The sequence below is a fragment of the Xenopus laevis genome, chromosome 2S, assembly GCF_017654675.1.
Source record: "Xenopus laevis strain J_2021 chromosome 2S, Xenopus_laevis_v10.1, whole genome shotgun sequence".
Taxonomy (NCBI): Eukaryota; Metazoa; Chordata; class Amphibia; order Anura; family Pipidae; genus Xenopus; species Xenopus laevis.
In genome coordinates, this window is record NC_054374.1 from 50,774,122 (window position 1) to 50,799,174 (window position 25,053).

Here is a 25,053-nt window from a genome sequence, read left to right on the forward strand (position 1 = left end):
ACAATTACTATCACTCTGTTAGTCACAAATAGAGAAAATCAATGGCTATTTCTATTAAATGATCCAGAAAATGTTCGATATTTGTTCCCTACTTTGGCCTGTGAGTTCAAAAGGTAAACACTGTGGCACTTGATACAGTTGAAAGGGTGCACATCTAGCATGAGATTTTTATATGGATTGTTCAATTCTTTTCTTATAAGTGTCTAAACATTAATGAACAGATATACTTAGTAATATCAGTATTTAGCAAGACAAACACTATAGGAGTTATTTATGAGAGAAAAGACAGTTGTGGCTGTGCAACTTTTTGTGCAGTCATAAGCTAATTTTTGCCATTGCATCCAAAGTCTCTATTCAAGGCTGGAACTAGGGGAAGGCAGATTAGGCACGTGCCTATGGCAAAAAGCTGGGGGGCGCCAGGCACGCGTCTTTTACTTTTTACAAAATGATAGGCTGCAAAAGATCGTAATTTTTTTGGGGGGTACTTGGCTTCCCCCTACATTTCCTAACATATGGCACATAAAATATACAGTGGGCACATGTGTAGGGCAATATACGAACTATATTGTATTAAGGTTCCCTGGGCTTGTGTAGTGTAATGTATTGGCTGCAACATATACGTCCATTCAAATTCAACTTCCCGCCGTATGCAAATTAGGCAACGCTAGCGCAACTTCGCTTTGCTTGCCGCAGTAACGCTAGCGCAACTTCACCAGCGTTTGGCACCCTGGATGCAACTTCGGATTTTAGTGAATTAGCGTTGACCTGGCGAGTCTACGCCTGGCGAAGTGTTGCGATGTCAGCAAAGCCGTTGGTGGTGCAATTTCGGAGGTAAGTAAATTTGCCCCTATATCTGGCTGGAGAGAGGGACCGAACAAAGCTAAATAGCTTAAAAACTTTTCAAATTGTACTACAGTGTCATTGTTGACATTATATTAAAGGTAAATTTTAAGGTGAACTACTCCAGGACCTAATTCCATTATATAAAAGTGCATTTCCACTTAACCAACACGTATTAAGGCCTGCCAGTTTATACTACATGAGTGTTAAGAAAGTATATGAACTGCACAGCTAAATTAACTCAAGATTATGAAAACTGTTCTTACCATTGATTTTGTCATATTTGTCGATGGCCCCAAATCATCAAAATCTTCATCAATCTTATCTAGGTATTCCTGGAAAAAAACAAAAACAAAGATGACTAAAACAAAACACATCTTGTTGTTTCAAGCCAAATTGAACTGATGTGGTGAAAACTTTCACTGAACCCCATTGGCCTATGCCTTGTGTCCCCCAGCACTCGGGAAACATAGATGCACCATTCTGATCAAGTGTGACTATGGTCAGTGGTTGCAAATTCCAGGAGGGGTCATTTAAGGTGAAAAAAACACTGTACTTTTTGAATTGTGTATTTACATTACATTTGTGTACAACTTATACATTTTACAAGATGAACTACTCCTTTAATCTTCCATTTATAAGTGTCAGCAGTATTAAACCATCCAGCAATGTGTCCTGTTTTTAGCACTTATTTGAGATAATTTGCTAACACACTTTAGCAGTGAAGATCACAGTTTCTACAACATGCGCGAAGAACCAAAACTTATAGGGTTATATTTATCAAAGAGTGAAGTTAGAGATCGCCACAGTCCGCTAGAGTGAAACTTTCACTTTCACCCAATGATAAATAATCTTTTAAAAATTCCATAGAAATGAATGGAGAGTGGCGGAATTTCACTGTAGAGGACTGTGGCTTCACTCTTTCATAAATAAGCCCCATAATGTCTACAAACAGACAGTATAGCCTTTTATTTCACCATTGCCTTGGGAAGTGATACTTAAAATCATCTTCCTTCAATAGCAAGGAGTGGGTTGTTAAACTATTACATGCTTCTGTCTCTTGGTTTAGGGCAAGTCAATTTACTTTTTTTTATATTCAAGAAAAGAAAGTAAAAGCTAAAAAGAGTGATAATTTAAACAAACAAATTAGATACATAAAGCAACACTGACATTTATATATTTCTCATTCATTAACCATAGCACACAGGGGATTCTATGTTATATTGGCTGAATGTGGGTACTTCTAATGAATACAGGATTTCTGTTATCAAACAACTCACTGAATCCTTATTTAAATAGTCTGGGACCGATTTGCTCCTCACGCTTATGCTGTCCTGGTTTTCATCTGTGAAGTGGCCACTTAAATCAAATTCAGATTTGCTGTGATCTGTAAAAGAAATGTTTTTCATGTTGCTAATTAATAACGCAATGTTGCAGTTGCTTTTCCGATTATGAGGTTATAATCACCTTTTCATCAATTAAAAAGGGAAATATATTCATAATTATGGCAAATTGCATTTATTCTACATTTGTTGTAAAGTAGTAGTTCATTCCATCTCTGTATTTTAGTCCCTATGGAAATGCAAGGAAGCTGCAATGCTGAACCAAAAAAACTGTTCCAGAGCAATAACAATAAATTTGTAATCTTACAGAATATTTGTTTTTTATCTGAGGTCAGTGATTCTTATTTGAAAGCAGGAAAGAGTCAGGTGAAGGCAAATAATTTAAAAACTATCAAAAATAAATAATGAAGGCCAGTTGAAAAGTTGTTTCGAATTTGGCATTCTATAACATATTAAAAATTAACTTTTAAAGTGAACTACATTTTTAAAAGGTAGGTAATGATTTAAAACTAATTGTAGACAGAAGAATGTGATGTTCATGAATTCTCTGTCATACTGGTGTCATTTCAACCTTTTAAAATTGCTGCATTAGAGAATAGGTATTGGACTGTGTATGCATCCCCGAATTAATATATACAGTAAAGGAAAATATTAAGATAACCTTAATTTTCCTTCCACTAGCTAACCGTAGAAAGAGAGAGAGAAAACTGTAGGCTTACCTGATGATAAGGAAGCTCTGGATATAACTAATGAAGGAGTAGCAGAAACCCGTCGTTCATGCCCCTTTGACATGTCTTCTGATATGCTGGAACTTATCTTAATGTCAGCTTGTATACTAGAGCGCTGTTGACAATAACAATATGACATGATAGACATATACTAATATTTTAATTGTCCTGTGGCCTGAACAGCAGTTCAGAGTTCCACTGGAAAAGCTTTATATTAGCAGTGTAAAACTGTTAATATCATGAAAATGCAAGCAAGCAAAAAAATCACTGTGAGTTGAAAAATTACTCAAAAAAGCACTCTGAGTAATCTACATTTATGTTTTGGTAGATTTAGACTTTCTTGAATGGAATTAGCACAATGAAAGAGACACAAAAGATTTACAGAATTGGAAAATATAATATGATTATTTTGTAACAGCAAAACTAAAAAAAAAATTAGCATTTATACAAATGATATGCCTACATAAGAACCTTTAATACATCTCCCACCATCAGTGACTTCCATGTGTTCCTATTGTCTTTAATTCTACAATGTGTATTTGCTTCAGTAAGATGCCATTATTTGTAGGTGTAAATGATGTTTCTATCACATGCTGGCCATACATGTACAATTACATTTTATTATTGGTAAGGCTACAGTGGCCTGTGAGGATCCGGGTCTGCGTTCTTGCAGGCGCGGGCACGTTAGTGCGCGTCGGCGCTGGCGACGGGCGCGGAGGCGCCGGCGACGGTCGCCGACGCAAAGACGCGAGCGCCTGAGACGGACGTGACGTCAGCACGTCGACGCCGGCGGAATGACGCCAGTTGGCGCCAAATTGACATTATTTAAACCTGGTTCTGTTTGAGATGCATTGCCTGGTTATTAGGTTATCTAACTGAAACCCTAGCATCTCTTCTCTTGTGATTTCCTGTTGTTGACCTTCGCCTGTTCCCGGATTACGATTTCTGCTGCCTGTCTCGACCCTTCGGCCTGTCTCTCCGTTTACGAACCTCGCTGCCTGCCTTTTGACCTCGGACCTCCTGACCACGACTCTGCCTAATCCTCTTGTACCTTTGCTAATCGTCTCATTGGCTACTCTCCACAACCCTGCTCCCTGTTCCACTCCAGGTGGGTAGCGGTTGTGTGAGGCGCTTGTGGGTTCACTATCTACGGCTCAAGCTCCTTCTACGACTGGATTATACTGGTAAACTTGACAGTATAACCAGGCCATGATGGATCCAGCTGAGGGAGCGTCTCCATTTGCCGTTTTGACCCAGCAGCTGTCCTCCCTTACGCAAGCAGTTCGGGAGTTGCAAAGTGCCTATTCACAGTTGCAGGAGCATATCAGAGCTCATCCGCCAGCTGTCCTTCCTTCCACGGCCGCTCCTACCTCCAGCTCCTACGGAGGTTCAGGTGATCACCTCGGAAATCTCCGAACCTAAAGTTGCCTTTCCGGAAAAGTTCGCTGGGGATCGGAAGGTGTTCCGGAACTTCAGGAGCAATTGTAAGCTATTATTTTCTCTTAAACCCCACACGTATCCCACTGAGCAAATCCGGGTTGGGGTCATCATTTCTTTTCTCACGGGCGAACCACAGACCTGGGCGTTCCGCCTCATGGATCGCCAAAGTCCTGTACTAACCACAGTAGATTCCTTTTTTAACGCAATGGCGGTTATCTTCGACGATCCTCACAGAGCCACCACTGCTGAGGCTGCCCTGCGCGCTCTGAAGCAAGGGGACCGTCCTGCGGAAGATTATACGCTGGAATTCCGGCAATGGGCGGATGATACGGAGTGGAACCCAGCTGCTTTGAAAAATCAGTTCCGTTTTGGACTTTCTTCTGAGCTAAAGAATGAGTTAGCTCGTACGGACATCCCTGATAGCTTGGAAGATCTCATCCTCATCTCCATACAACTAGATCGGAGGCTCAGGGAACGCCGGGAAGAAGAAAAGGCTGAGAAAGCAGGTCTTCTTCCTCAGACTTGGTTGTTACCGTCCGCTCCTCCTCCTGTCCGAATGCCCTCCATAAGTTCTCCGGTTGCTTCTTCGTCCACCTTCAACGTGGCTCCAGAGCCCATGCAGATTGGTGCTATCAGGTCTGCATTAACACCTGAGGAGCGCATTACACGTCGCAGACTTAACCTCTGCCTCTATTGCGGACAAGCTGGTCATCTGCTTCGTGGTTGCCCGACCCGTCCAACGGGTAAGAGGATTTTTGAAAAAGACTTTTCTGGGTGTCATGTTCCTGTGCCTCTCCTGACTATCTCTTTGTCTTTACAGTGGGGAGACAAGAGGGTCGAACTCCAAGCAATCCTTGACTCTGGGGCAAGCGGTTGTTTCTTGGACATTACAATTCCAGATCCCGCTCCAGTCTAAGAAGAACCCTATAGCTCTTCGTGTGGCAGATGGTTCTCTGATTACTTCTGGCCCTGTGGTGCAAGAGACTCTCACTTTTCGTTTTGTTAAATAAAGGGCATGCTGAATTCATGAATTTTGATGTGGTTTCTTCTCCTTTGTTCCCTATCATCCTGGGATTACCGTGGTTGCAGAAACACAATCCGTCTATCAACTGGGCTACTGGTGAAGTAACTTTTCTTTCTAACTTTTGTCGTTCCCAATGCATCCTCCCTTCTAATGGTGTGTGTGCTCCTTATCTCCTGTCTCCGAGATCCAAAATCTTCTTCCTCAGGCATATTGGGAATTTTTGGACGTCTTCAATAAAAAAGGGGCCGACAGGTTACCTCCTCATCGTATTTATGATTGTCCTATTAACCTTCTTCCAGGGGCTCAAATTCCTTTTGGACGAGTGTATCCATTATCTGAGTCTGAACTTTCGGAGCTTCGTTCTTATTTGGATGAAAATTTGGTTAAAGGATTCATTAGGCAGTCTTCTTTTTCGGCAGGAGCCGGAATTTTCTTCGTTGAAAAGAAGGATCATTCTTTAAAGCCGTGTATTGACTACCGGGATCTGGACAAAATTACAGTCGAGAATCGGTACCCACTTCCTCTCATTCCAGAACTTTTCCAACGCCTGGCTGAGGCTAAAATTTTTTCCAAATTGGATCTTCGGGGTGCATATAACCTAGTCAGAATAAGGGAAGGGGATGAATGGAAGACGGCCTTTCGCACTAGTTACGGACATTTTGAATATTTGGTCATGCCCTTTGGTCTTTGTAACGCCCCTGCAACATTTCAGCACTTCGTTAATGATGTCTTCAGGGACTTTCTTGATATTTTCGTCATTATTTATTTAGATGACATTCTCATTTTTTCTAATTCTTTGGAAGAGCACAGGTTACATTTGAAGAAGGTCCTGACTCGCCTACGCACTCATCAGCTTTATGCCAAGATCGAAAAATGCGTGTTTGAACAAACTTCTGTAGATTTTTTGGGTTTCTTCATTTCTCCTCAGGGAATTCAGATGGACTCCAGGAAGATTTCTGCAATTCTTGATTGGCCGATTCCATCATCTAAAAAAACTGTCCAACGTTTCATCGGTTTTGCAAATTTTTACAGGAAATTTATTAAGAACTTTTCTCAAGTCATTCTTCCAATCACTGAGCTGACTCGTAGTAATCAAAAGTTTTGTTGGTCATCTCAGGCTCAGGGGGCTTTTGAGAAACTGAAGAAACTTTTCACTTCTGGTCCAATTCTTCACCATCCAGATGTTTCTCTTCCTTTCACCTTGGAAGTTGACGCCTCGGAACTCGCAGTGGGTGCTGTCCTGTCACAGAGAACTGGGGTTCAAGACGATCTTCATCCTGTTGCTTTTTTTTCCCGTAAATTGGCCAAAAGCGAGTGTAACTATGATGTAGCTGACCGTGAATTACTTGCTATTAAGCTGGCGCTTGAAGAGTGGAGGTATCTTCTTGAGGGATCTAAACATCAGATTCTTATCTTTACAGATCATAGAAATCTGGAGTATCTACGCTCTGCTAAAAGGTTGAGACCTAGACAAGCAAGGTGGGCTTTGTTCTTCATGCGATTTAATTTTCATCTTACTTATCGACCTGGGTCAAAGAATGTTAAGGCAGATGCCTTATCTCGAATGTTCTCTCCTGAAGATGAGGTTCCTCTGGTTCCTGAGACGATTTTAAGCTCTGATAATTTCCTCTTGTTGCAGTCTACTTCGGTAGATGGAATTAAAGATGCATCTTTAAACGTTTCCGAATCGTCACTTGTTCCCAAGGATGGGTTTCTTCTTTATCAAGGCAAGATTTTTGTTCCTGAACAAATGCGTCTAGAGGTCCTTAAGAATATTCATGACTCCAAGCTGGCGGGTCATCCAGGTGTCAAAAAGACTATCATTCTGGCCAAGAGATTGTTTTGGTGGCCTGGGATGGCTAAAGACTGTTTCAAGTTTGTCTCATCATGTGAGGTTTGCACCAGATCCAAGGCCTCTCATTCTAGACCTATTGGCCTTCTTCAACCTCTACCAGTGCCTTCTCGTCCGTGGGGGTCAGTTTCTTTGGACTTTATTTCAGAGTTACCATTATCATGTGATTGTTCCACCATTGCTGTTTTTGTTGACCGTTTAACTAAGATGGCTCATTTTAAGGCTTTACCAAGACTTCCTTCTGCCTCTGAGACTGCTGATACCTTTATTAAGGAAGTAGTAAGGCTCCATGGTCTTCCAGATGAGGTGGTGTCCGATCGAGGTCCACAGTTCACATCGCAGTTTTGGAAATCTTTGTGTGGAGCACTCAAGATGTCGGTGTCCCTGTCTTCCGCTTTTCATCCCCAATCCAATGGCCAGACAGAGCGAACCAACCAGACCCTGGAGCAGTATTTAAGATGTTATTCTTCGTACCTCCAAGATGACTGGGTTAATCTACTTCCTCTTGCGGAGTTCGCTTACAACAATGCTCATCATTCCTCCATCCGACAGTCCCCTTTCTTCGCAAACTATGGTCTTCATCCAGTCACCTTTCCCTCTGCCATTGTTTCTGATATTTTGGTTCCTGCAGTTAAGGACCGATTAACTTTCTTATCTAATAATTTTCAGAAACTTCAAGAGAACATGAAGCGGGCTCAACAAGGTTTCAAAGCATATGCTGATCGAGGACGAAGAGGGGATCCAAAATTCAAGGTGGGTGACCTGGTGTGGCTGTCAACTGTTAACCTCAAGCTTTCCTGTCCCAGTAGGAAGTTGGGTCAACGTTTCTTGGGCCCTTTTCCCATCATTCGTCAAATCAATGCTGTGGCATTCCAGCTTAAACTTCCGGCATCCTGCAACATTTATCCAGTGTTTCATACAGCACTTTTGAAACCGGCCTCAACGTTTCGATTTCCTGGACGTACGGCTCCTCCTCCGCTTCCTGTCGTGGTGGATGGTCAGGAAGAATTCGAGGTGGAAGAGATCTTGGATTCCAGGTTGAGAGGTAAACGTCTTCAGTACCTAGTTAAGTGGAAAGGCTTTGGTCCGGAAGAGAATTCGTGGGAACCAGTGTCTAACATTCACGCTTCTGATTTGTTGGAAAAATTCCATGGAACCTATCCTGGTAAACCTTCTGGTGGTCGCGTCCTGAGGCCGCTCCTTGATGGGGGGCAATGTGAGGATCCGGGTCTGCGTTCTTGCAGGCGCGGGCGCGTTGGCGCGTGACGCTGGGCGCTGGCGACGGTCGCCGACGCAAAGACGCGGACGCGAGTGCCTGAGACGGACGTGACGTCAGCATGGCGACGCCGGCGGAATGACGCCAGTTGGCGCCAAATTGACATTATTTAAACCTGGTTCTGTTTGAGATGCATTGCCTGGTTATTAGGTTATCTAACTGAAACCCTAGCATCTCTTCTCTTGTGATTTCCTGTTGTTGACCTTCGCCTGTTCCCGGATTACGATTTCTGCTGCCTGTCTCGACCCTTCGGCCTGTCTCTCCGTTTACGAACCTCGCTGCCTGCCTTTTGACCTCGGACCTCCTGACCACGACTCTGCCTAATCCTCTTGTACCTTTGCTAATCGTCTCATTGGCTACTCTCCACAACCCTGCTCCCTGTTCCACTACAGGTGGGTAGCGGTTGTGTGAGGCGCTTGTGGGTTCACTATCTACGGCTCAAGCTCCTTCTACGACTGGATTATACTGGTAAGCTTGACAGTGGCCTGCTCATCCTGACTGGCATTCGTGTACTGTGGACATTGGATTGTTCTGGAATCGGATAAGATTAAAAATTGAATCTGCTGTGGCACCATGTTGGCCAATGTATGGTGCATTGGCATATGAGGAAATAAAGAGAGTTATGATACTTTGTGCTTTTTGCTCTGTGTGGGCCCCACCTAAGGTCACCATCTGTTTACCCTGTGGACTAATTAGTAAGACAGAATCCCTAATTTGACCTCTCTTATATCCCTTTCAATAAGCATCTCATATTACACTATAAAAGTTGTAAATGTCAGGTTTATGAGCAAAACATACAGTATATTAGGAATAAGTACTAATTTAAAGTAAGAACACACGGTCCCCCTCATATAAAATACATTAAGAATTAGGTACTACATTTTTTGTTGTGGCTTTATGACCCTTTACATATAACCTAAAACACAGAGAAATATGTTGGCAAGCTTATACACAAAAGAATGATCAAAGATGTATTCACAGAAGGAGCTGAAAAAGAAAGAGCATAGATGAAGATGTCATCCAACAACTATATAGCTGTTGTCAGCGGGAGCTCCAGAAGATGGCAGTTTTAGTTTAACAAACATCATTGGCATAGACAAAAGCAAATTAGCAGCACAGATGGACACATCTCCTATTTGGAAATAAACTACATGACTGCATAAAGAGTGAAAGGAGATGAGAGGACAAAAAAGTGTACCATAACCAGACCAAGGCATTCATTTAAAACTCAAGCACAGAGAGGGAACAGTTTAACAGGAAAGTTAACACTTCCAACAGTTAAGTGGCACAAATAGTTCAGATGAAAGGTTAAAGGGAGAAAGTTTACAAGGAGGTCTAGAAAAGAGTAAAAAAAAGTGTATGCAGACACAAATATAGAGAATTAAGGCCACAATATAGATTCTTCTGTTCTCTGACCTGCCTGTATATGTATTATCCCTATGGGTTTTTATATGCACAGGGATAGAGAAAAAAACAACAAATGCAAGTCTGTATAAAAAGATACAATGTACACAAACAGTCACAGGATGGAAAGAATTTTCTGTAGTACCAAGATAACACATAATACTCACTGAAAGACTAGTAGAAGCCGCACTGAGCTTACTAGGGGTTGGAGAGCTCTGCCTTGAAGGTAGCGTTCCAATGACATTTATTCTGCTGTTTTGGTAAGAAGATGGTGCATTGCCTTTTGATTTGGGACTTGAAACGCCAGTATCCAAGGAATTCACACTCGCTCTTGAATTAAGAAAGAATCTTTGTTCTTTAGCAATCTTTGTTTTTTAGCTGAATCTTTGTTTTTTTAGCAAATTGTTTTACAGTACACTGTACTAACATTATTTAAAAGCAAAGAAATAAGCGTTAACCAATAAATACATAAAATATACTGTAAAGTAATTGCAATAATGTTTCATATAGTTAATAGCTGAGCCTCATTACCACCATGTCTGCACATTAGCCTTAACTAAAAATTTACTTTTTCTTCAGAATTATGTTTTGTTCAGGACAATACCTATGCTGTAAATTTTATGGTTTGTCTCTGTTCAGGCTATGAGTAAATGTATACTGTTGTTTGTTGGTTGATTTCAACCTGTAAAATTAAATTTTCTCTTTTTCTAGTTTTCTTCTAGGCAAAGCTATCTTGGCAAACACAGGGAAGCTAAACACAACCAAGTTGATATTCACTGCCAAGTTATTGTCGAAAATATTTTGAAATAATGAGTGATCTCTTGTGAGAACAATGAAGGGCATAACTCTAAAACCATTCTCAAATTATTAGTATTACTGAGTATTAAAATGTTTTCATCCCTTTAAAAAAGGTTTTAGCATTTACGTAAACTGATATAAGTTGATATCCAGATAATATTTAGCATCCAAAAGGGATGTGCAACAAACTCATACCTTGCAGAAACAGATGAACCACGTCTGGATTCAGAAAGTACATCAAATTTTTTTTTAACATATCTTTTTTTATTTCGTGAATAAAATGTGAACAGTACAATTTTGTCATTGCGTCATTTTTAGAAAGTACATCAAATTTAAAGCTGGCTTGACTTATTTTGTCATTCTCCTGTGCAATGAATGCCGTTTGTGATGACTCTGAGTGAATGTTCACTTTAGCTTTCCTGTGAAATAATTAATCGCAACTTTAATGTAAAAAAGCAGGCCTCTTTAGAGTCTTGTTCATCAACTAATGTGACAGATTTTGAAGATGTGATTTACTATTTTGTGTTCGTTTTCAACACTATCCCCACAAGAAGACAACATGGGAGGATGAAGGTTCCTCTGAAGCCTGAAATGCAATTGCAATTTGTTGCAGATCTAAGTCACATGTTGACAATAAAGGCTTTTTAAATCTGTTTTATGGACAGTGCTGTGTTTTATACTATGAGAATACAATCCAGTTTGTGAGTGGACGACAGGTCACTGATTAGGAGAAAAATTGGTGAGGTTGGTGAGTACTGACTCGATCACATTTTTAGGATGAAGGCTCCTGACAAGACTAGGTTCAATAAGGGCAGGTGAGGGTGCCTCATTTTAAAGAGAAACTGCATCCTCTTTTTTTTTAAAAGAGTGAGTCCATCAAGTTCAACTCCTCCAAATAAATGTAAATATATACACAAAATACTCACATATATAAACTATAAACTTATACCTATACCAAACTAACTGTAGATCTTAAGATCCATTGGATATCATGCTAACACAACACACAGTTCTAAACAATTTTCCAGTATACATTTATAAATGTAATTGTTGTTGAAAGCAATATTTATCTTCCCCATTCTATTCTCTGCTCTGCTAGGTCTGACGCTTGAAAAAATGCAAAACACATATGAAGGATCGTGTAAGGCATTGTGAGAATTGTAGTCTTTGTTGGAGAAAAGCTAGCTTATTCTATATTGCTTCAAGAACAGGTAGTGCAGAAAGGGACACATACTGCTTTTAGCTGCAATTAAATTAGCAAATACTGTAGAACCCCTATTTTACATCCCCTGATTTTACGTTTTCCCTTATTTTACAGTGTTGTTTTGTGGTCCCACCTATATATTATGCATAATACATTTCCCTGATTTTACATTTTCCAAGATTTTACATCATTATTTTATGGTCCCCTGAAAAACATAAAATGGGGGTTCTACTGTAACTTTAAACTTAGTTAAATGAATGTACGCTCAGTAGTAAGAATCAAATATTTTACTATGCACACAAAGAGGCTAGGATCTTGTAGATGCAGTGCCAGACTAGTATGAGAAACAAAAAGTCTAACCCAAACTGTGGCTTTGCCCCCCCCTCTAGGGGAAAGAAGGCAAAACAGAGTATAGGTAACAATATGAACAGCTGTAAGGTTTGCTGTCTTCTATCTATTATGTCACAGTGCATTTTCTACCTGTAACATTTTTATGAGCTAAAGGGTGCCCTGAATTACAGATGCTTGAACCCACAAATTAAAAGAAAAACTTCTGCATTACCCAGGCACAGTATTGGACATGCATGGAATCTGGGCACTTACTGTACATGTTTTTCTTCAAAACCTTTATTTCTGGTACTGTACTGTAGGCATACTGTCGTTTTATGCTACATAGTCCCATAGTTATATTGCAAATTATTTGTAAAAAATCATTCATAAGAATTACAAGAAGCATCACATTAACCTTTGTATACTGTATGGGAACAATCACAAACAATTCACAATATTCTCAATATTCAGTTTGCCTTTTATCAGCACATATATTTCGCAGTGCACATTGTTGACTCATCCAATACAAAAAAACAAATAGAAATTCTACATACTCACCTATCAGATCGTGTGCTTCTTAAGCTCTGAGCGTCATCCTCTTCACTTTTTCCTTTCTTTCCAGTCATTTTGTCAAATAAACTGCTTATCCTTAAGAGCAAAATCAGTCAATAAATGAAATGTTGCAGGAAGCTTTTACTCTCAGATACAGTACAAGACAAAAATGCATTACTCTCTTTTTGATCTGTGTGTTCAGATTCCTTATACATATATAAAATATTCAATATACATATATATATAAGCTTTTTTTTTTATATATATATATATATATATATATATATATATATATATATATATATATATATATATATATTTACATATGTAAGAAATTTCAGCACTCCATTTTAAGTAGAAGTACCAAGTCATGTTAATTAGACTTGGTCTAATTATGGTTGCCTGGTATAGCTTCACTGCAGTTGTACAGTTTTTCATGGATACATACATAACATACCACTGTAGCTTTATAAAGGGGACCCGTCACCCCAAAAAATTATTTTAAATCCTATTTCATCAGGCAAGTCAAGCAAAATAACCTTTAATTACACTATATAAATTATTTGAATCTTGTTTCCTTCTGTCTGGGAATACATAATTATAGCAAGGAGGCAGGAGCCATTTTGTGGACACTGTTATTAATTCAAGCTTTGCATCATCTCAAAGTCTTGTTTGTGCACCAGATTCGGGAACCTGATGTCTATCCCCATGCATTGGTTACACAATTAATGGTAAAGAGAAGAGGGGAATGTGGTGAGTGCAGTGACATCTAGGCTGAATGAAAAGTGAAAGTAATTGCCTGACCCTTAGGCATAGAGGAGGGGCAGGCAATATTTGATGGACAGCTGAGATTTTAAATGAGTTTACAACAGCTAGGAATGCTTTAATAAAAAATAGAATTTGGATCTCATGTTTAATTTGAAAAGAGCTTTTATTATACAACTTTTATGTCTGGGTGACAGGCCCACTTTAAATTACAGATGAAAACATGGCATTAAATGAGCATAATTGCACTGACACATGATGTGTATTGATTAATGTGTGGTGATCAAAACCTTACTAAACCACTGGAAGTCACTTAACATTTTAATAAACATTCTGACTATGACAACCATTGCAAGAATATTTAAAAAGCATGGAGCCTGTGTTCCCTGTGCTGTATATTAGTGGCAATGTGCCATATTCAGAGTGCCTCCCATTTCCCATTTTAATAAGGAGTGGGTCACTTGCAGTTCTGGTTTATTGTCCATTAAGAAGGGCACTTTATGTGGCCAAAATGTTTGATTTTAAATCAAAAACATTTTAGCTGTTGCTAAACCTGTGAGTGTGGTATACTTTGTTACTTTGTGTACAATTCTTAACCAGCACCCAGGAATTTTATTTGTATAGGTGTGCTCTCTTTTGTGTTATGCTTTATATAACATTTATTTGCTATATGTATATACATAGTTCTCATCTGTCCTATTTATTGTTTTTATACTGAGATATATTTTACATGGGTAGAGAAGCAGTATTTGTGGCTTTCCATTGCAACTTTATTTATCTTGATGAAAAAATAAGAAATAGAAGTGAATATTTCTCTCACCTGTCACTATGAGGCAATGACCTGTTGCTGTGCAAGCTCTGGTTGTCAATATTTGACCGGATGCTTCTTCCATCTTCTCCTTTTGCAGATTTGCTCTCCAAGACACTAGTTGAAAAATATTTACTAGTTTTATATTAGATGGCAGAAATAATACAGAAAAAAAATGAAGCAGGGGGGGGGTTTATACTGCCAGTCCAGATAAGGCAGATGAGAAACAGGGACTTACCCCAGTTCCCAAGGCACCATTAAATAACCAATAAACAAAATATATGTCCCATAACTCATAAAAATCTAAAGTTTACTCAATTAGCATAATGACAGATTAAAAGTTAGGTGGATCATATGGGGTCAGTATGTATTAACTTTTAATCTTTCACTATGCTAATTGAATAAACTTTTGATTTTTATGAACATATATTTTGTTTAATAGAAATAATACAGCACAGATAAAAACAGCCTTAGAGTTACTTGTCAAAATCAGTTTTCGGCTTATTTAGGATTTTGATTTTTTTACTTAACATAACCAACAGACCTGATAACTTCCTTAACGTTGAACATAATGTGTTCTTCCTCCAAAATATCTATTCCCCCCCCCCTTCCACCTGAAATCATTAAGCTCAGCCCTAGCCACTTATTCTTTCTCTTTAAAATCTTTCCTTTTGCTCTTTCTATATAACAAAAAGTGCAAAGTCTGCTAGCGGTTTACCTACATTATCTTAATTTAAATCATCGGGTAACATTTAGGTTACAGCCAGATGGGGCTGATTCTTGGCCTCTGTAGAAATGAAGGCAGAGAATCAACCGATCTGGAGGTCTTGCTACCTCCTTTGTTTGTACCAAAAGGCACTGCGTTGGCCTGGGTGCAGACACATGAAGCGGATTTAAAGGAGTATTAAACCCAGTAGAAAAAAACCCGTACCCCCCATCCCACGTAGACAAGCCTAACTGCCCCCCACCCAGGGAAATGCCCAATACTTTATACTTACCCTTTGGTGCAGATTCAGGCATCGGACTTCACAGCAGCCATCTTCCGGGTCTTCGTGTCTTCTACTGGTGCTTTGGCAATTTCCGTCCAATTTGGCACATGCGCAGTGGTCCAAACTGCTCCAACTGCGCATGCGCCGACATACCAATCTCCCAGTCAGCTTACCGAGGACCCGGAAGATGGATGCCATGAAGTCAGATGCCAGAATCTGGCAGTTATAGGGGTAACTATAAAGTTTGGGGCATTTCCCCGGGGGGCAGTTAGGCTGGGGGGAGGAGGGTCTATGTGGGGTGGGGGGTAGGGTTTTTTTCCTACAGGGTTGAATTCTCTTTTAATCACAGATACACATTTTTGCACCGAAATTCGTTCCACTGACACAGACCCTCTCAGTGCAGATACAGGAGGTAGCAGAGACCAGTGGATTGGCTAATTCTCAGCTTGTGTGTATATATATGTAGGCTTTCAATCAGTTCTGTCTGGCTATAGCCTTACTGGTCACCTGTTTAAAAGCAAACATCTTACCGGTTCCTATGGGTTACTGCACCTGGGCAAACTTTATGCTTTCATTACATCCACTCTTTTTAATCAAATTTTTGATCCAGCCTGGGTTATCTGCATGTATCAGAGCCGGGCCAACCCAGCCAGGCGCCCTAGGCAGCCTGGCGGGCCACGGCGCCGGCTTTGTGCGCGCTCGACTGCGCATGTGCGAAACTCCGCTTCCAGAGCGCATGCGCGAAATGTGTGCGCGCATGCGTAGAACCGCATTTACATGGAAGACACCAGTGGCAGTCGGGAAGAAACGGGACCTGACACAGGGTAGGCGACAGAGCAGGTACATGCCTGGCGCATCCTCAGCTTTGCGCCCTAGGCACGTGCCTACTCTGCCTACCCCTAGTTCCAGCCCTGGCATGTATTCACTGAAAACTGTTATTCAGCAAAGCTGATTAAACTATTTGGGTTTTTAGGGAACTAAATAACAAATTCTCTAACTAAAACCTCTCAGCATTAGCCTAGATAGCATTTACTTTCCAACTTTGTTTTTCAACTGGAAGGTACAAAAATCCTTGCACAATGAACATCTATATCTCTAAAGTTGCCCCTTGAAGCTGTGTCTTAAAACTTTTTATCCCCCCCCCCTACCACTGCACAAATGACATAATTTGGCACAGTTCAGCAGCTATACTATAAGGCATATCTTTCAAAAGGTGAAATAAGGTTTGCCACAGTTCTCCAAAGGGAATTTCACAGCTATATTCACTTATATAGGATGAAGGAAAATACTCCTAGAGTGAAGAGTGAGCTATGAAATTTCCACTGCGGTACTGTAGTGTGACTTCTTTAGGCAAATATGCCCCATAGAGTGTCACATGAGTAGATTGATGTACAGCAGGTTTAATCACCATTTATTACTCTATTTTTTAATACATTACATGGCTGACCATGTTTTATTTATGCCCAAAATTATAACAGTAATTATATTATATAGTGAATAAATGATCCCCTAATTTAAAAAAAGGATATTATATGTCATGAAGGAGTTTCATGACCAAATAACTCTACAGGTCATGAAACTCTGAGGTTACTTTTAATATCATTTTTGAGTACTTCTCCCATCTGTCTACCAGCTGAAACAGCAACACTGCCGATCCATTGACAAACACACACAATATATATATTAGAAAGACATACTATAGAGGATAGCAATAGTAAAACAGTAATTACCTTCCATTTTGCACATTTGCCAAGACCAGTTTTCCTAAATCTCCTACCTCTTCGTCAGGTTTGCTTACCACTATAAAAAAAAGTAATTAAATTATTTTCTTTTTACAGTCAAACAGAAGAGTACATTCCCCAAAGGCAATGTGAAGCGGAAAGGTCAGTTCCTCTACAAATAATGTGCAGTGCTTAACCTGGCAGTGATATCTTGGCATTTGTTATAAGATAAAATTCTGGTCATTACTGGGAATTGTGGAAGATTTCCTGTAATGCATGACAGCTGTTATACTTTTGGGTTGCTTACAGCATAATACAGTATTATAACATACTCACAAATAGGGAAAATGTACTGTAGGGCAATATTAATGAATATATCATGGTGATTAAGGTAAAATTGTGTTTTTGTTCAAATATTACATATTACACTTATTTTGTAATTCGTTCTCTTTTTTTTTTAGTTTTTCTATTTGTACCTATATAGTTATATTATGGTCACACTTCACTCTAATATTATTTCTAAAATGGGAGAAAATAACTCAAATAAATTTGCCATAGAGAGATACCTGGTATCTTTCTCAAGAGAGATTTTCGGACTATGTCGCTTCCAAGAACAGTGCCATTCTTGAAACGTTTCCCCCGTTCTTCACAAAACCAATCGCCCGTTGTTAACTTTAGCTGTCTGCAACAGAACAGAAATATAAATACAGAGAAGCATGGTTACCACAAGAAGTATACTACTTTTTCCAGGAAAATATATGCATTTGTTAGCAAACTTTCTTCCTTTTATCATTTACTTTACTTATACAAAGTGCTGCTAATTTTATGTTAAATCTCCATTATGCCTTTTCTGTTTAACCCTTAAAGTGGTGGAGCACCTATCTCTTGTCACACTGTGTGATACTTTAGACCTGAAGCACAGCATCAATCAAAGCTCATATGGTGCATGGGCGTGCATGGGTGTCCACAGAAAATTTTCCAGGGGGAGGACAAATTCATCAATCAATCAAACAACAACCTGTTTTTTTCTAGACTACCACAGTAAAATGCATGCCAATCTTTAAAATGTTTTTATCATCTAAGAAAAGAGCAAGTGGACAGTTAGTGGGCCCAAAAGGGAGGGAGAAGGGCTGTCGGCTGTCTAGTAGGGCAGCAGAGTCACGCATAAGGTGCATTGTGCTGTGGTTATTGCTCTAAATTTACCACCCCATTTTAAGTTCACAAGTCCTAATTGTTTTACTGATTTAATGGGCATCATGCCTAAGAGGATGAAATAAAAGCAATTATTAGGGATGGGCGAATTTGCGCCGTTTCGCTTCGCTGAAAAATTCTCGTTTTTGACACCGGCGCCCGTTTTTGACGCCGGCGGCCGTTTTTTAAATTTTTTTGGGCGAATTTTAGCGGGCATTTTGCGAATTTATTAGCTGGCGGCGAATCGCGCAGATTCACCGCAAATTCACGCCTGGCGAATAAATTCGCCCATCACTAGCAATTATATGCATATTACTCAATTTAAACAGTAATAAAGGTAGGGGCCATGGTAGCCATTCACAAACATATGTCCTCATTGAGGACAAACAAAATGTTGGTGCTGTGCCATATTAGCCGGGGCAAGATGCACTCACAGTACATTTAATTTCTGTGTAGAATGGCATCTCTGAATAGGAAAGTATGCAGACAGCCCTATTGACACATGCAATAATGCTGCTGCATTTAATAATTCTCAATAATAAAAGCATATATAAGGGTCTAATATTACTTCGAATATTCATTTTCCTAAACTTACACTCTCCTCTCTGTGCATCTGGAACTGTCCTACCCTGAGCTTCTCTCCTGCACATAATTGTCAAGTAGTACTGGGTAGCCAATCAGAGTTATGTAGAACTACAGACAGTACAGATATCACTTCTGTGTGTAAATGTCAAGTAAAGGATCCACTGTCTGACTGTGGATTGCTAGAGATGCTTCCCTGGCTAGAAATCAAAGTACTGCACTTGCCATTTTGTAGAGCACGCCACTTCAGCAGTATGTCTTCTAACATTTCCTGCGGGCCCCACTCTAACTGCCCACTCCTGCCTTGATTGGACAATTACTGAAAAGTTCTGTGCTGCAAGTGTAACAGCGTAGTCGCACCTCTCCTGCTCCATTCCCTGCCCTGCTTTCTTTTAACATCACAGCCATGTTTTTCCATAATAATAAAACTAGAATGAATAGTACTGCTTGGGGTACACATAAGATGGAATCCTTCCCATGCCATCTATTCTCCCCCTCACACTCCTGGTGAATATAAAATCTATGGTATGCTGGTAGTTTTATACTAGCACCTTAATTTTATAGTATTTTCTACTGATAAAGTTAATAAAATGAGATTTGCATTTAAAAAAGAAAAAAAGCAAAGAAGTAATAGTGGCAAGGTACTATTACATTGTGTAGGTTGGGTAGCACACCCAGAAAGCAGAATAACTGCAAATTAAGCTTTTATTTTGCGTCCACACAAAATGTTTCAGGCATCAAGGGCCCTTTTTTGAAAACAGTATTTGTACTTGATTGAAACTAAGATATTATTAATCCTTATTGGAGGCTAAACCAGCTAATTGGGTTTATTTAATGTTTAAATGATTTTCTAGTAAACTTAAGGTATGAAGATCCATATTATGGAATAATATCTGGAAAACCCCAGGTCCAGAGCATTCTGGATAACATGTCCCATACTGTACCTATACTTTGCTGCAAAAAAATATTTTAACCTGGAACTACAGACATGCAGTCAGGCCCGGACTGGCAATCTGTGGGTTCTGGCAAATGCCAGAGGGGCTGCTATAAAGTGCCATAGAAAGTCAGTATTTAGTGGGCTGGTGGGGTCTGTTTGTACCTGAAATGCCAGGGCCTATTTTGACTCTCAGTTCAGCCCTGCATGCAGTGCAGAGGCTTCCTGGTACCAGTCTGTAATGAATATTATTTGTGTATTTAAAGAAGTGAGCTTGTCAGTTAGAGAAGTGGTATTTTATGAATACAAGGTCAAGCTAAACTGCACACCAAGGTCAAACTGTGTCTCATATAAAATGGACAGCACAATGAACTGATAAGACTTGCCTCTAGATGTTCACTGAAGTGCATCAATAGCAGAATAGATGTGCAATTATAGAGGAGATAAGATCTATAATGCTTTCTGTCTTATTTGAGGGATTCCTGATAGTGATTGCTTTGTGACCTTCTATCTAAAATAAATGTGTTTGGGCCTGAAGCAGTAAAGTCTAATAGCAGAAAAGAAAAAAGCAAACTAGCAAGAGATTGGCAACTGAAAGGTAAAATCATTATTATTTCACCTGGAAATAGTGCTATTTTCTGTTGATATTTGCAAGCCAGTATATGATTTATCTGATTAACAATAAAAATAGTTGAAAATATAAAACAGGAGAGGAGTATTCATTAGCAAATCCTTAACAGGGGTTTACGACTGCAACTGCTTTGTTTAACGTGCAATTAACACGTGCAAATTCACCCACAATGCAGCATTCCCCCAATTATTGCAGCATAACTGCAGCCAACACAGATGAGTCCCCGTCACAATTTATTCAAAGTATCAATACGAGGAATGTGAAGGGTGTGTACATAGGTATCTGTGGCATTTCTTTGACACGAATAGGAGTTAAGTAATTGTCCTTTTTAAAGTTTAAATAAACCTCAGTGAGGTTGGAGGTACTGTGCGTGAGGAAGAGTAGAAAGGAAACAATAAAAGCATGTGGAGCATAGAAGTTGTCAATGTAAGGCAACAGATCATTAATAGGGTAACACAGAATGGGGGGAAAAGGTAGAGCAGAAAGAGTAGAATAATTGGTTCAGGTAAAGGAAGTAGAGTAAGAACCAAATACAGGATGAAAATTACTTAAAAGCAAGATATACTGCTTACTGGTATAATTTCATCTACTATTTGGTTTGCTACCTTCCCTAAGCCCTGACTGCCAATTAAAGAGCCGGGCCTGGCTCCAGACACGCTAACTTTAGGCCTGTCAATAGAGCTACAGTATTAAAAGTTTGAAAGTGGATCCACCTTCCTCCAACTGTGTACAAAACGCAGGTAGAGGAAATCAAACAATCTGCTATGTGACCGGGGAAGCTGCTGGGTGAAAGGTAGCCTTCTTTTTTGTGTCCTTCAGTCACCAATATTCTCTAACTTCAAAGTCTGAATGATGAGCAAGGTGCAGTAAGGACTAGTAAGGTGCAGATATTGCTGTATTCAGCAGACAAGAGCATGTCCTTGCACTCCCCGTACCTGTCGGTGCACATGGTGTGGACAGGGTGCAAACCATGGCAGCTTGCGTCTGTTTTTTTGACTGTGTACTCTACCTCACCAGGAAGCAATATTAACCTGCATTCCCCATCATTTCCATGAGCCTTGTTTATCATTATTGTTAATCTATGTGTGCGTGTTGCTATTATATTCACAGTCTCACCACATAATGCAGCAGATATATTTGCCTTGCAGGTATGAGTCAGCTTCCTGTGAGCCACTTGGTAGTTGAGCTACTCTATTGCAAATTTAACTTTGCAGTGAAACTACTCTGTTGTTGTGTAGATGCTGACAGCCCATTTTGCCCTGCTCCTTATTGTTTGGCAACCATATCATCTAAAGAAGAAGATTAACTGTAACTGGAGTGAGCAACAAGAGTAATGTCAGAACAGGTGATTAATATAGGTTATCACTATATGGTAATATATCGCTCTCAAGAAATAATACTAATATCTTAAAGGGATGTTCACCTTCCAAACACTTTTTTTTCAGTTGAGCTGTTTTTAAATTGTTTACCATAAACAATTAATTTTTTCTCTCTTCTTGCCTCTGGGTTTTCAGTCAGGCAGCTCAGTGATATAGGAGAATTCTGAACTGTTCCAATTTGCTACATTTACTTGATATAATTAGTAGATAAATTTCTTAGCAGTATCTATGATGTATTAGCAACTATTGTATCAATTCTAACAGCTGCCTTTAATGAAGCTCATGGATTCTGATAACAAATGTATCAACTAAATGTATCAATTTAAAAAGTAAAAGCAACCCCCCTCCCAGACAGAGCTAGTTTAGAAGGTGAAACATTCACTTTGCACTTCAATATTAGAAAAACTGTCACAAATAGAAAATAGAACATAACTGGAAAATTTCTTTATTTCTGGTGATCTATCAAACCAACTGAACGGAAAAAGGGTCTAGCAACTGTCATTACAACAAATTAATAAGGTACTAACCAGACTTTAAAAGGTGATAAAATTAGGAGAAGGCTTTAATATATCCCTCAGTGCCAACAGGTATGAATACATCCTGCTACTTGTGCACTTGGCCATCAACAACTAATACAGCACAACAAGCAGAATGCATACACAGCACTGCCATGTTGGTTTTCTGAATTCTGAATTTTCTGAATTCCAATAAATAATACCATAGGTGGCAACTTATTAAATAACTGTTATTATTTTTTTAATTAAAGCATCCCTTTAGTGGGATATTTAAAAAAAACTGTACTTACACTATTTTGGCACATACAGTACACTTCCATCTGCCATCTTTAACAACCACACGACATGCTTTGCAGACCCGCAGATGGCAGACTTGGCAGAGATTTCCCCGGTCAAAGATCAGTCCTAGACTCTTCCGGCAGCGGACACAAACTTTTAAGTTCTGCTGACGTATCTGGTGACGGTTGTTTCCTTTTCTTTGAATTTCCAGAAGTTCATTTTTTAACCTCCTGTGGAAAGTTAAGTTAAAGCCTAAATGCATCATTAACTTCACTGTAGTCCATAAAATTAATCACAGGCACTTGATTGGCTAGTTGGCTATGGCCTCATTATCAGTCACTGGAAATATACAGCAGGTGCAGTAGTTTATGTCAGCCATGGTAAGGCAGATCATTATAGGCAAATTGTAATAATTTGGCTTGGAATATAAACAGTGACAGTATCAATTATTACATAGAATAAATATAATTATGGTAAATATGGCTTCACATTTAAGTTTCAGTGCACAATTTTTTTTGTGTTAACAACATGGTTTATTTACATCAAAGCAGAGGGGTCCCAATTTATGTCCACACCCTTTAGTTCAAACAAAAACTAAAGACTGGTAAAAATATAACAGAAAATACAATAGGGCATATTTCCTAAAGGGTCAAGTAAGTAAAGTTTACTATAAGGAAAATAAAAACATTTTGGACAAGTAAAAGGGTTGTTCCCCTTAACAACCCTTAACTTTTGGTATGAGGTAGAGAGCAATATTCTAAGACATTTTGCAGCTGGTTTTCAATTTTTTATTATTGTGGGTTTTTTTTGGTTATTTTGCTTTTTATTCAGCAGCTCTCCAGTTTGTACTTGTAACAATCTGGTTGCTAGGGTCCAAATTACACTTGTAATCATACATTGATTTGAATGAGACTGGAATAAAAATAGGAGAGGCCCTTAAAATAAAGATGGGTAATTAAAAGTAGCAATAACAATACATTTGTAGCCTTGCAGAGCATTTGTTTTTAGATACGGTCAATGACAGCTGGAAAGATTCAGAAGAAAAAAACAAATAATTCAGAAAATATTTAAAATATACACTGAAACTATATAAAAAGTTGCTTAGAATTAGTCATTCTATAACATACTAAAAGTTAACTTAATGTAAGCCATCCCTTTAACTTCACAGAAAATTATTTTTGAATTGAAGTAAATTCAAGTCCCTTCTCCAAGTGAAATTTTTCCTCTGAATACTCAACAATTTTCTACAAGACTAATTTACATGTACTACAGTGCAGTCTGGAGAGGTCTGTTTGTGTAGAAGAAAAATTATAACATTATATTGACTCGGGCAGTTACATAACGAGAGTATCCCTTTAATTATATGCAGCAAAATTATTAAATAGTGATCAAATGATAGTTGGGACCATCTGTAGGTGAACAACCAGAACACCTCATATACTGCCTTTCTCCACAGCATGACCAAAAATACACCAGATTAATTAAATATATTTACTATTTCCCAATACACCTTCTGTACCTTGTTAATAAAACATGTGTTGAATAACCTTACTATTGTATGCCCAGTTCAGAGAGTCCCAAACAAGTTGGAGGTATAAACTAATTGTCCCAGAGTCTAAACAGATCATTGATTTCACCTCAAAGAACCATGGGTGAGACTAACAAGGTGCAGGAGACAAGCTATATATCCCAAAGAGGTCAATTAACATCAAGTCAGGTATCATGTATCAAACAGCCAATTACCTGCTCAGAAATTACACTTAATAATGACAACTGGTGGAGGAACAAAAAACCTAATGTAACTGGTAATTTCACATCAGTGAAATGTGTACAAATCCAGACTGTCCCAGCCACACTTTTTAGTTTTCTGTTAGCTTTAAAGGGGTTGTTCACCTTTGAGATAACTTTTAGTATGATGATGTACAGAGTGATATTTTGAGACAATTTACAATTGGTTTTTATTTTTTATTCAGTAGACTAGAGGGGGGCGGGCCCTGGTGCATGATGCACAGCCAGGCCCCTCCCCCTCCTACACCCGCATTTTCAGTGGCCCACGGGCTGCCGGGGGGGCCCTGAGGGGGTGCGGGCCCTGGCCTGATCGCACCCCCTGCTCCCCCGGTGTTTGTTTGCAATTTCAGCTATCTGGTTGCTGAAGTCCAAATTACCCTAGCAACCATGCATAGCTTTGAATAGGAGACTGGAATATGACTAGGGGAGGGACTGAATAGAAAGATGTGTAATAAAAAGTATTAATAACAATACATTTGTTGCCCTACAGAACATTTTTAGATGGGTCAGTGATCCTCATTTAAAAGCTGTAAAGAGCAGAAAAAGGCAAATAATTAAAAATCTCTCTAAAAAAATCAAGAAGTTGTCAACCGAACTTCAGAATTGGCCATTCTATTTCAAACTAAAAGTTAACTTAAAGGTGAACTACTTGCAGGATAAACTTGACCACAAGTAATAAA

General features: G+C 39.2%; 1 protein-coding gene across 6 annotated transcripts in view; it reads right to left on the reverse strand.

The window, feature by feature from the left end:
* The window catches only part of sytl5.S (synaptotagmin like 5 S homeolog), a 109,450-nt gene that overhangs the window by 26,058 nt on the left and 58,339 nt on the right, over window positions 1–25,053 (reverse strand). For 5 of the 6 annotated variants that reach the window (XM_041583767.1, XM_041583766.1, XM_041583764.1 and 2 more), the window contains 11 exons: window positions 22,597–22,815; window positions 17,641–17,756; window positions 17,084–17,153; window positions 14,377–14,481; window positions 12,798–12,887; window positions 11,038–11,124; window positions 10,901–10,948; window positions 10,075–10,237; window positions 2,903–3,026; window positions 2,121–2,227; window positions 1,107–1,175 (listed from right to left, as the gene is read on the reverse strand). In XM_041583767.1, the coding sequence (XP_041439701.1) occupies window positions 1,107–1,175; window positions 2,121–2,227; window positions 2,903–3,026; window positions 10,075–10,237; window positions 10,901–10,948; window positions 11,038–11,124; window positions 12,798–12,887; window positions 14,377–14,481; window positions 17,084–17,153; window positions 17,641–17,756; window positions 22,597–22,815 (1,198 nt within the window). The remainder of the gene's footprint in view (window positions 1–1,106; window positions 1,176–2,120; window positions 2,228–2,902; window positions 3,027–10,074; window positions 10,238–10,900; window positions 10,949–11,037; window positions 11,125–12,797; window positions 12,888–14,376; window positions 14,482–17,083; window positions 17,154–17,640; window positions 17,757–22,596; window positions 22,816–25,053) is intronic. The other variant, XM_041583768.1, reaches the window with a different exon arrangement.